The sequence below is a fragment of the Sorex araneus genome, chromosome 1, assembly GCF_027595985.1.
Source record: "Sorex araneus isolate mSorAra2 chromosome 1, mSorAra2.pri, whole genome shotgun sequence".
NCBI lineage: Eukaryota > Metazoa > Chordata > Mammalia > Eulipotyphla > Soricidae > Sorex > Sorex araneus.
Window position 1 is genome coordinate 123,725,736 of NC_073302.1, and position 13,010 is coordinate 123,738,745.

The following is a 13,010-nucleotide window of genomic DNA, read 5'->3' on the forward strand; positions in this document are numbered from 1 at the left end:
CAGAGACTTTGGGACACTCTGTTTCAAAACTTTTTATACTTTATTTTTTTCTGGAGTGTATACGAGTCTAGCCCTCTGGATCAAATTTAGAAAATATACACCATGAATATATTTGATCCTGTTTTTGTTTAATAAAAAATATATCCCTCTCGGAGAGCCCAGAAAGCTACTGAGAGTATGGAGCCCACACGGCAGAGCCTGGCAAGCTACCCGTGCATATTGGATATGCCAAAAACAGTAACAATAAGTCTCTCAATGAGAGATGATACTGGTGCCCACTCAAACAAATCGATAAGCAACGGGATGACAGTGACAAAAAATATATCTTTTAAATAAACAAACCAAAAAATATCCTTTGCCTGTGTAAAGTGGGCAGCCAATTTTTTTTCCTCTTTGGGTCACACCCAGCAATGCTCAGGAGTCACTCCTGGCTCTGCACTCAGGAGTTACCCCTGGCCGTGCTCAGGGAACCATATGGGATGCTGGGAATCAAACCTGGGTCAGTCACGTGCAAGGCAAACGCCCTACCCGCTGTGCTATCACTCCAGCCCCGTGGGCAGCCAATTTAACCTCAGTTTGTTTCCAGTTCTCAGATTGGATTATTGGTCCTGAATCTTTTGATGGCAGTGAATGAGGGGAGGGAGGTGAGCATGTCCAGTCCCAGGAATTTCTGATGCTTCTGGGTCTCATCACAAGGTGTGAAGTCCCTTTTGGGCTTCAGCTGGTGCATTGGGAAGAAGGCTAGACCAAATTGATTTTTATTTTTTTTTTTTAATTTTATGTTTTTTGCTTTTTGGGTCACACCCAGTGATGCACAGGGGTTACTCCTGGCTCTGCACCCAGGAATTACTCCTGGCGGTGCTCAGGGGAGCATATGGGGTGCTGGGAATCAAACCCAGGTAGGCCGCGTGCAAGGCAAATGCCCTACCTGCTGTGCTACCGCTCCAACCCCTCCAAATTGGTTTTTAATATCTATATGCTGCTTTCAATTTCTCTGAGGCATTCAATTACTTTTCTTCTGTGAGGGACAGGCCTTCCAGGGAAAGAAAGGGCACCCCTTGAGTCCTACATGTGGCACAGTCAATTTGAGACAGCTTTGAGTCACACTGGATGAGTCTGGGCCAGTTGGTATAAAATTCAGTCCCGTTCGGATCCCTGCCAATTAGGAAACGTGCTGTCTTGACCATCATCTTCCTAAGCAAGTCTCATGGGGCCCAGAACATAAAGGTCTTTCCACAACAAGCCATAAAGAGCCAAAGGAAAGGGCCGCTGGGGGGAAATTGCAAACTATTCATTCAGGGGTTGCTTGTAAATCATGATTCTTTGGTGGGGAGAAAAGGCAGAGGGGGCTGAAGCTCTGGCCCTCAACGAACTTCCTCTCATTAAACCAAAACAATTTGCCTTTCTTTGCATGCTCATTCTAATGTGGGTGAAGGCGCCTATTTTGCCAGTTCACATCAGTGCTCCTGGTGGGTGCAGGTGGCTGATCCTGCCTTTCCAGGTGCTGCCAGTTTTGTTTAGGAAGCCCGGAGGTTCAGGTAGAACCAAGAGAAGTTCTCATTGGCTTCTAGCCCTCGCTGCACATACTCACAGCTTTTCTTTGAGCTGCTATTTTCTGTGGTCCTGGCTTTCTAAATCTTGGCGAGAGGACAGTCATTCCTTTGTGCTCGGCTGTTACAATGTGGTAACCAAAGAAAGGGTCTTGGTCTGAGACTGTCAGCTGTTCCTAATCACTACTCCCCAGCTCATCATGGGTCCCGCCGCTCGCCTCTCCCTCTTGCTCTGCTTAGCACACATAAAGAAGATGAATTACTCCCTGGTTCCTCTTCCAAAAAGCATATTGTACAGCACATTCCAACACCGTGAGCAAAGGATGGGCTAATGGGCCGGGTAAATGGGTATCTCAGTCACTTCCCTGCGGGTCTTGCACTAGTAGCTGTGGGCCTGTGACAAGTGAATGTCCAAGCTGGCCCTCTGTGAGTTCCTGAGAGCTTGAGGAGAGTCAGAAGTCTTTCCTGGACTGGATTTTCTGGCCAAAGGCATGACTGAAGCCATTGCAATACTGTGGTAGGCTGGAAGGAGAGGCCATTGTGTGGTTAAGACAAGTGTAGAAATTGCAAAACTTGACCACTCAGAAGACCTCACCAACAGGTCACCCCAGCCGAGGCGGTCTTATTCCCGAATGGCAAAGATCGTCAGGAGCTCTTTGCTTTTCGAGGCCGCAGCCTTGAAGGTGGGCCCTTGCTGCTTCTCTGTTTGGAGGCTTCTTTTCTTTTCTTTTTTTAAATTTTTTAAATTTTATTGAATCACCATGAGATAGTTACAAGCTTTCATGTTTGGGTTACAATCTCACAATGATCAAACACCCATCCCTCCACCAGCGCACATTCCCCACCACCAATATCCCGGGTATACCCCCCCTTTCCCACCCTCCCCCTGCCTCTGTGGCAGACAATATTCCCCATACTCTCTCTCTCTCTCTCTCTCTCTCTCTCTCTCTCTCTCTCTCTCTCTCTCTCTCTCTCTCTCTCTCTCGTTTTGGGCATTATAGCTTGCAACACAGACACTGAGAGGTCATCATGTTTGGTCCATTATCTACTTTCAGCATGCATCTCCCATCCCAACTGGTTCCTCCAGCCATCCTTTTCTTAGTGATCCCTTCTCTATTCCATCTGCCTTCTCCCCCTGGAGGCTCATTTTCAAAACTGATCATAGCCTGGGATAAAGGAACTGTTGGCTCAGTCATGTTCAAGGGTGAATAAAAGGTGATTTATGTGACTTTTTTCTTCCAGTAATAATATTGTCTTTTCCACCCATAGTTCTATTTAACCATCTTTCAAAAGAGAAGGGTTCCTTTTTGCCTTGGCACTCTTCATTGTACTGTGAACAAGAGAGTTCAAAGGAAAAGAGTCTCGCTGACATGTTTTAAGGATTGTATTAAAAAATCAACTTGTCCAACAAATTATATTCTATCACAAGCAGTAAATTTGTAAGGAATTTTCATGGTCATTCTCATGCAACATAACCTCATAACTAAGTGCTATTGCAGGTGACGAGAGTGTCAAGTTTTTGATATTATGACAGCCATAATGGGAAGAAAATGTTAGCCAGGATGAAAAACCCAGGTGAAAATTCTTGTGATTTAATTGACTGTGAATTCCACAAAATTGTTCTCAGCTCTTTGTAGAGATGATTTAACTCTCTTCTCTAAGAATTGCTGATTAAATATCCCTCTTGGCTCAAAATTTCATGAAGCAAACATTTTCTGAAACATTTTTTTCTCTGTAGTGTTTTTTTTTACAGTTTCTGTTCATTATGAATTAACCCATATATCAGAGCTTTGCACTTCATTTCCTTGATCCCCACTAGCTAGATGGAAAAAATTTAGGGATATGGTGGAGAGTTCAAGGTATGGAAGAGAATATGAAAGGAATAAGACCACATATAGCTCTTGGTTCCTTTTTATAGTCACTACTATTAACTGAATGGGGTTTATATCAGTGTCACCCCAAAATTTTTACTAGAATATACAAATACAGACGTATTTTATATTGTGGCCATACACATATATGCATACAAATCAATACTTACCTTTTACTACATATGACTCACTCGAATACTCTCTCTTCTGTTCTTTTGTAACTACAGAGTAGGGAATCATTTTTCTGCCATGGGTCATTTGGAAATTTTTTTATTATTTTTTTTTTTTTACTTTTTGGGTCACACCTGGCGATGCACAGGGGTTACTCCTGGCTCTGCACTCAGGAATCACCCCTGGCGGTGCTCAGGGGACCATATGGGATGCTGGGATTCGAACCCGGGTCGGCCGCATGCAAGGCAAACGCCCTACCCGCTGTGCTATCGCTCCAGCCCCTCATTTGGAAATTTTTAACATCATTCATAGACTATAGAATATGTAGTGAGGCAGCCAATAAGAAGCACATGTGTCTGTCCCATCATGTACCAGAGCCAGACCACAGGATTTCATGGTCCTAAGTGACTACAGGCTGGATATTCCACACCCTTAAATTAAAAGGTGAAAATACCAGTCAGGAATTACTAAATTGACTTTGTGAATTGTATCGTAAGCACTTTTGATAACCCTTCTCCTTAATGGCCTGATCAATACTTATTTTATCCATGTATTCCACTATTCTGTTATCATGTAGACCAAAAGAAATATAACAATTATTTATATAAGCTTAACTGTAAGAATGAATTGTGTTAGCAAAGGAGGAAAAGCAATAAAATAAATGAAAGTGGGTTAACAATGGTGAGAGAAAAAAGAAGGTGTTCCCCAGAAGGTATGCTAGGAATACTGAATGTTCTGTCAACCCAGCAAGTGACACTGGATCATTAAACTGATGTGCCTATCAAGTGATCATGTAGTCAGGTGATGCTGGATCCCTATTTCCCCCCAAAGGGATGGATCTGTCTTTCATTCTTCAAAATAGAATGAACCTCACTGTTTTTGCATTAATTGAGGGATTGTCAGCCAACATTGGTGAAAACAGAATTTTGGAGTACAGTCAATCCTTGAACATAGATTTGAACTGTGCAGGTTCACTTATACATGGAATTTTTCTGTGTTTTCTGCATTCTGAAACAGACAGCAGATAAGTATGACTGAATCTGCATAGGGAATCTACAGAGACAAGAACCAACAAATTATTCAAAGACCAGCTTAAGGTTGCACAAGATTTCCCCAACAGAATGGACTGCCATTACTCTTAACCTCTATATTGTTCAAAGGTCAACTGTATTTTAAACAAAAGCAATTTTAATACTGGTAATTCATATATAGTTATGTAATATAAATGGTTTTTCTAAGTGTATTTTTTTTATCCAGTCCAATAGTAAAGACAGTGGTACAAACACTATTCAACAAATAATTCTTGGGTGCCTTCCTGTGCAAGCCCTTTTCTCAAATCATAAGGGTGAAATCAATGATGAAAACAGGCACATATAGTGATCATTGTTAACATTTACCAAGGACCTTCCTTGCAGATTCTTTATGTAAGTTTTCTCTTAGCTTGCAATGTAGGTATTATCTTCTTGTTTAGAAGAAATGGTGGTTTACAGAAGTCAAATAGCACTTAGTGAGTTATTTATTATTGATCATTTCTTTAGTAGTGAAAAAAAAGTCATGTGTCAAGCACCATGTTAAGTATCTCCTGTACGGCATCCCCTTTAATGTCCATGAAAACCCTATGAAGGAGTTTTCATCATTCCCATTCCACCACTGAATTTAAAGTATATGATTCTATAAATGTCCAAAGTTGACCTTAAGTAATTTGAATATCAACACTTAGAATCAAGATAACCCAGTGTTTCCCAAAATTAGTGGCAGCAGGATGGGGGGATGGCAGGATGGAAAAGCTGATTTGATGTTTGTGTAAAGGAAAATTTCCCACGGCACACTGAGGGGTCTTTGGTTTACAGGTATTTTGTTTTGTTTTGTTTTATGAAAAGGGAGTGGTAGGCCAAATAAGTTTGGGAGCCTTTGTTAAGTTCTGAGGTTAAGAGATCTTAATCTGCTTTCTATTTATGCTGAAAAATTGTGGTGCAGTGATTCTTTACCAACCATTTCTAACACTTTTAGGGGGGTTGAAAGTGAAGCTTCACCTAGCAGTTCTCAGGGCCTACTCCTGTTTGGTGCCTGGGGATCATTTATGGAGGTGCTGGGAGACCATGTAGTACTGGGCATTAAACTCATTCAAGGTCCCCACATGCAAAACTTGCACTCAACCCTTTGAGTTGTCACCCCAGCCTTAATCTAACTCTTAAATATATGTTCCAGAACCCAAAAAAGCATGGAACTTTGCTTCCCAGTTCCCCCCACCCACACACATACACACACCACCACCACCACCACACACAAGCAACTTAGTCTATAAAAGGGCCAGAAAAAAAAGATTTCAGTGAAGAAATAGCTTGATATCATTTTAGACATAGATTTACACTGGTTTCCTACTCACTCCCCACCCCCTCAATGGCAACTCTACAAACCTCCTTTCCTTTGAACTCTACAGCCCTCTTTCTTTCTCTCCAAAGGATTACATTGTTGTCAATTTTTCTATTTATACATATGTAGTATAATGTATTTTACAGTTTTATTTTTTATATGAAAAAAATCATGCCCTTGTATTCAGATGAATTATTTCCTTGCTGTACATTTGCCCATCTTGAAATTCTAGAAGGGTTGAGAACAGACGGCTTTCATTAGATGAGTGTTTGAGGAACTCATTGTGGAGAAATATATCTAAAATAAAATAAAAGCTAAAACAAAACAATATTCTTGAATCAGCAATCGCCACCAGCTCTTCTCTATTCTTTCGGGGCCTGGTCTAGTGATTCTGGAGGAATAATGAGACACTATGAGGATTAGTGGAAAGATAATTCACAGTAGAAAGTTTGGCTAGGTTTCATGTTTCAAATATAAAGACAAAAATTATGGAAAGCATCCTAAATACTTATCCTGAAATATCCTAATTTGTAAGAGAATTTTAGCATATGGGAGAATAAACTTCATGCAAAAATAGATTCTTGCTAAATTAATATTATTGCATGCCATCCTTTAATATCTCTATGCATATTTCATTGATACATGAGGCCATGTGAAATATTATACCAAAAGATTATTTTATAATACAGACTTACAGAATTCAACTGCTCTGTTAAAGAGAGAAAGAGAGAGTGAAAGAGACCAAAGAGATAGTAAGTGTGTAGGGCACTTATCAAATATTAAACAAAAAAGTTATTTTATAATACAGATTTATAGAATTCAACTGCCCTGTTAAAAAGAGAGAGAGACCAGAGAGATAGTAAGTGGGTTGGGCATTTGCAATTGACTGATCCAGGTTCTATCCCTTGCATCCTATATTGTCACCCAAGCCTTCTAGAAGTGATCCCAGAACTCAGAGTCAGGAGTAAATCCTGAGCACACACACACAAAAAAAAAAAAAAGAAGAAGAAGAAGATGGAGGAGGAGGAGGAGGAGGAGGAGGAGGAGGAAGAAGAAAAAAATAGGAATTATAACAACAACAAAGAAAACATTAATTTGATATGTTTAACTGCCAAAAAATCATCATAAACAGGTGTATATACCCTCTTGCATTAAGAATATCTCTTCATCTCTTCAAAATGACTACTGTCCAGAGTACCAAATACTTAAAGCAGAGTTTTAACTCTTTGAATTCTGGAAATGTCTTGTTTCATCTGTTAAATGTTTAGCTCATTGGTAACATGTTGTGGGTACATTAGAAGTGATGCAAAACATACTGAAAATATACAAAACATCTCAACTTTACAGCTTTGTCATTTGCTTGGAAGAGCTTGAACCATAGTAACAGGGTAGCAATAGTACCAGGTAGTATTTCTTTGAGTTTCAAATGGGTCCCCTTTCTGACTGAAACTTGTTTTTATAATAACGATGTCAGGATGATCTCAGGATGTCTTGAATGGGGATCACTTAGATAAGTCCAGTTCAAATTAAAGAAAAGGGCGCCAGACAAGATCATTATCTTTACTACTTGCTCTGAAATGTGTTTCTCAAATATGAGTTTAGATGAACACATTGTTACGCACTCCCACACCAGCCTACATAGCCAAGTGACCTTTTCACTCCCCCTTGCCCCCCTGCCTTGTCTCCCATATATTTTAGTGACAAGGCTCGAGAAACACTTTCACCTTCTCAAACATTTAGAGTACTTCCTGCCGAAGTTTCCTTTTCCTCAAAGTGATTTAGTGCTTTACTCTTGCCTGTGGACACTATGACATTTGTATGTTACCTTTGATATAAAGCTTTGTCTCTTGAATTTCATAAGACTGGGGAAAGGAGATGGTCCGTCTGGGCAAGGAGGTAGAAGAATAACACACTGCTCAGTGGGGTTATGTCCTTCAGACCTCTTCCTCCTTTATTTCAGTTTCTAGACCAGTCTCTTTCTGCTTAATGTGTGATAGATTGTCTACATCTGGCCTGCTGTAGCCCTGATTACAGAGTTCAGTCTTATTTCCAATGGTCCCTTGACTTTTACAAGCCTATCAGAGAAAGGAAGAATGGGAAGTGCTTAGAACTAGAAAGAGAGGTAGATGCTGGAATATCTGGGCAAGTTGCACCTTATAGCATACCAGGTCCAACTTTCGGGGGGAGACCTAAATAAAGAATGAAGATACCTACCACTCCTTAACTGAAGCAGTAGTAATTATTGTTCTTTGGTGTGTGTGTGTGTGTGTGTGTGTGTGTGTGTGTGTGTGTGCGCGTGTCTTTATTTCTCTTCTCTTCCATTTTTTTTCTTGTGATTGTGATGATCAAAGGTGACACATAGCTGTGGTACCAGGAACCTCAAAAGGCAATGCCACAGTGATCACACTCAGAGCAGTCAGGGCAGTGCCGGGGATCAAGCTCTTGCAAGACAAGATCTCAAGTTTGCAAGTCAGGTGTTTTGTCACTGCTCTGTGCCAATTCCTAGGTGCTTTATTCTCTTTGAAAGGGAAGGGTCAACATGGAGAAGTTGTTGAGGTCTCTCCTATGACTTTACATTCTCCATCAGGGCTCATTGCTATAAAAGTATGCCTCAAGGGTTGCCTTCAGCTATTCCAATTCTTAGAAAGGAGGAAATACTTCCTATAGCTTTCAATTTTTTTAATCTTAATATATAAACTTTAATTCCTATTGTTAATAGCCCAATAGTTGTGGATTCTAGGATAATTCTCTATTTTTTCACCGGTGGTGGGAAGAAGAGAGATTTAAGCCTCTTTTTTTGTTTGTTTGCCACTATGACTTAAAGCATCTTGCCTGTAGGGTGGGAATATCAGTAGAAATATCAGAGAAGAGTTGGTGTGAAAACATGTTTTCTCAGAATAGAAGGCAGAGGGGAAGGAAGCATCCCCAAGAAAGATATTTCTGCTCCCTGGTACCTCTCGGTAGATATATCTGGCCTATTGTACCCACATCACTCACCGAGTGAAGAATTGCAGGGTTCGGTGGTGACAAGCTTAGACAATGATGAAAAAGACAGTGGAGCCCTTCCGGGAGAAATTATTTTAAGTACAAGATATTTTGAGATGTGATTCAGACCTGAGAATACAATGGGAGGATGGGACACTTTGCTTTTTTGAAAACAGATTAGCCCATGTTTAATATTGGTGAAGTACTGAAATGTCATCTCCTAACCAATAGGTACTTTAACCCTTGGCTTCAAAACCATGGACAAGGACTAAAAAGCTAAATCCATGCATGAAAGGCAAAGACGGAGACACTGTATTGGCTTTCCAGGAGACAGAAAATATAGTCAACTTAGATAAGATCAAGTTACCACTCAGTTCTCCTTTGTGTTAACTAAGACCTGAAAAAATAACTGAATTTTGTGTTTTAACTTCCTCATAGATTATTGTTAAAAGTAGAGCATATTGGGTACTAAGGAGGTGCTTATGGAACTATGAATGATGATGATTCAAATGCAAATGGAAGGGATATTGAAAATTAACTCTTTAGTTATCATATAAAAATGATTACCACTGCATCAGAATTTGGGGGAAAACCCAATCATAGCTGAAAATCACGGGACCTGCTTTTTTATATTCACAGTACTCTAAATATGTTAATATTAACAGAACTTTGATAGAAAATCACTACAGGAATCTTATACTGGGCATTGAAATATAATAGAATTTTTTAATACATTTATAGAACAAATTTTAAATGTAAGAGAAAATTGTCTGTTTAACCATAATTGGATAATACAATGATTGGATTTTAGTGTTTTGGTGGTATTATGAAGGAAAATGAAGGAAGAAATTTGATGAAATAGGTAATGAATGGTTAATTCATTAATGAATAGCTAATCTATTCGATTATATGTTACCTAATCTTTGATAATTTTGTTTCACTTTTAATTTTTTTCCATCAAGAGAGGCATTGAGATATGATTCATTTGCTAGAGCAGCTAGGGAAATCTTAAAAGTCCTGCCTCCTTTTTCACCTAGGATAACAACTTGCCTGAGATAGACTTTGAAGATGGCCTGAAAAGGGAAGAAGAATGTTTAGCATGAGGTGAGGTGCTCCAAGTCTGTGGGACAAGGTGGAGGAAGGCAGGGTACAAACATAAGAACCCTACCATTACTTTAGTATTAGATGAGAAGTAAAGAAAATAGCAGAGAAGCTATAAGAGATTTGTTCTTGCTAGTCATGTCTCTTTCAAATGCAAATTGAAGAATAAATCTGTAGGTAATCAAAATAATACATTTTACATAAAACAGAAAAGACTACTACAAGAAGGGCTGGAGAGATACCATAGTAGGTAGAGTGCTTAAGTTACATGCAACAGGACCTTGATTCTATCCCTGGTATCTCATATTATCACCAGAACTCCGCCAGGAGTGAAAACTGAGCACAGAGTTAGAAGTAAGTGCTGAGCACTACTGGGTATATCCTGTATCCCCCTGCAGAATATATATAATGAATATTATATAACTATGTTATATAATGATAATATATTATAAAATAAATATGTATTATATAACATATAAATATTTTATATATTCACATATATATTTTTTAAGAATTTAATGACAGTTAATCTGTGTGAGTCACCACAGTGCTTAAATTTATGATGCATTTAGATTATTCTACTAGAAATTTTTAAGGACTTACCTTTTTTGTCCTGCTTATTTTTTTTCACACCTTGTTAAAGTGTCATTAAATAAAACCTCAAGGATCCACTTATAGAGATGCTCAGGGGATCATGCACTGCTAGAATCAAGCCTGAGGTTCCCACAGGCAAAGCATGCCCTCAGCCATTGAGCCATATCCCTAGCCTGAGCTACATTTTTCTTTATCTATAATACATTATTTTCTAACATAAAGCAAACATCCCCTTTCTGAGGATAAAAAACTTTTCAAGTAATCTTTATACACACATCCCTCCTCACTGTTGTCTCCTGTAGCTTCCCCAACTAATAGAAACCTAAGAAAGAATTTGACTTACCTTTTCAAACAATTAGAGAACTGTGTGAAAACAACTCTTGGGGTAGAAAATGGGTGATTATGTGTCTTTTATTGTCTAGCCATTCTATGTTTTTGTTTCTCCTTCACCTTTTATACTGCCCCAATTAAATCTGTTGCCAACTTCATGTACTTGTATAAAATCCCATTGTTGGGTGGGATGAGGTTAGGGAAGTAGAAAAACGAAGTGTTGTTCTCATGACCTTTCCTGGAGAATTCCCTGAACTGACTGCCTGAAAATCTTCTGTTTGCCTTCCCCAGGAATGGCCGCCTTAGATAGTAAGGCATCAGGAAAGATGGGGATGCGAGCTGTAGTCTATTACATGACTACAACCATCATTGCTGTGGTGATTGGCATAATCATTGTCATCATCATCCATCCTGGGAAGGGCACAAAGGAAAATATGCACAGAGAAGGCAAAGTTGTACAAGTGACAGCTGCAGACGCCTTCCTGGACTTGATCAGGTATGTCTTTCCCACTCTGTCCCTTTGGGTATGTTTTCATCACTCAACTCTCCTTTTGGAAGGCTCTTCAAACCTTGGAAGAGAATCCAGCCAAGTTTAAAATGAAGGTCATATCTTTACTTCTCTCTAACAAAAGTAAGAATCCATGTTCTCATCTCATGTGTAAAATATCATAAACCACTACTTCTAGGATGAAGATTTGACAATGCAGTTGATTTCTCAGCTTTGAAATATTAATTACTCTTTTTTACAATGTTACAGAGATATTTATGATTGAGTTTCAGTACAAAGTTCCAACACCAAGCCTTTCGCCAGTGTCCATTACCCTCCACCAATGTCCTCAGTTTCCCTCCCATCCACCCCCAGCCTGCCTCTGTGACAGACACTTTTCCCCCACATTATTGTCCTTGTGTTTCCTTCTCTAACTTAGCCCCTCATACCCTTGCCCCAGTGACAAGCTTTTTCGCTGAAAATCAGTTCTCCTGCCTTTTATTTCTATTACTTTGGGGCATTTGATATTCCCCTAGGTAGTTTCTTTGTATCTTACATATGAGAGAAATTATTCTAAGTCTATCCCTTTCCCTCTGACTGATCTCACTCAACGTGATATTCTCCAAGTCCATCCATGTAACAGCAAATTGCATGACTTCATCTTTTCTTATGGTCCAATAGTATTCCATTGTATATATGTACCATAGTTTCTTTATACAGTCATCTCTTCTTGAGCATTTTGGTTGTTTCATATTGTGGCTATTCTGAATAGTGCTGAAATGAACATAGGAATGCAGATGAAATATTAATAAATCTTACCCTACTTTTCTCAAGTCTTAATTTGGCATCTTTAAGGTTAATTTTTATTCAAACACAGTCTTCTCATTAGGCTCTTTTCAATTAAAACTTAGAATTTGGGGGCTGGCGCGATAGCACAGCGGGTAGGGTGTTTGCCTTGCACACGGCCGACTCGGGTTCGATCCCCAGCATCCCATATGGTCCCCTGAGCACTGCCATGGGTAATTCCTGAGTGCAGAACCAGGAGTAACCTCTGAGCATCACTGGGTGTGACCCAAAAAGCAAAAAAAAAAAAAAAACTTAGAATTTGTATCATTCTTGATTACTCCAAACAATTTATTTTCAGGAGGGACTTGAGAAATAATTTGGTCAGTCCCAAGGTTTTCTCGTCTTACTCTTTATGAAGGATTTGGCAGATCAGTAATTGAAGACTAAAGGACAACTTCTTTAACATTGTTTTTGTACAAGCCACATGCTGATTATGAATGAGTCTATCTGACACTTGAAACATCCTAGAGTGGGACTTGCACAGAACTGTGAAGTTAGCCAATTTGATCCTGTCTCTTTTCTTCAACACCTGCCTTCACACCAGTCAGGTCCTGGCAGGAGACACATTCACATTCAAAGGAATCATTGAAGAGGATTTGCAAATAAATGGGCAGTGTTAAGAAAATATCCAAGAAGCTGGAGGCAGCAGGAACTAATAATAGGAAGCTGGTTTTTTACCACCCTAGATCTGAGAGGCAAAGT

General features: G+C 39.4%; 1 protein-coding gene across 1 annotated transcript in view; it reads left to right on the top strand.

Annotated features, from left to right (window-relative positions):
* Positions 1 to 13,010, top strand: part of SLC1A3 (solute carrier family 1 member 3) — an 85,747-nt gene that overhangs the window by 53,857 nt on the left and 18,880 nt on the right. The window contains exon 4 of the mRNA XM_004605545.2: positions 11,267 to 11,471. Within this exon, the coding sequence (XP_004605602.1) occupies positions 11,267 to 11,471 (205 nt within the window). The remainder of the gene's footprint in view (positions 1 to 11,266; positions 11,472 to 13,010) is intronic.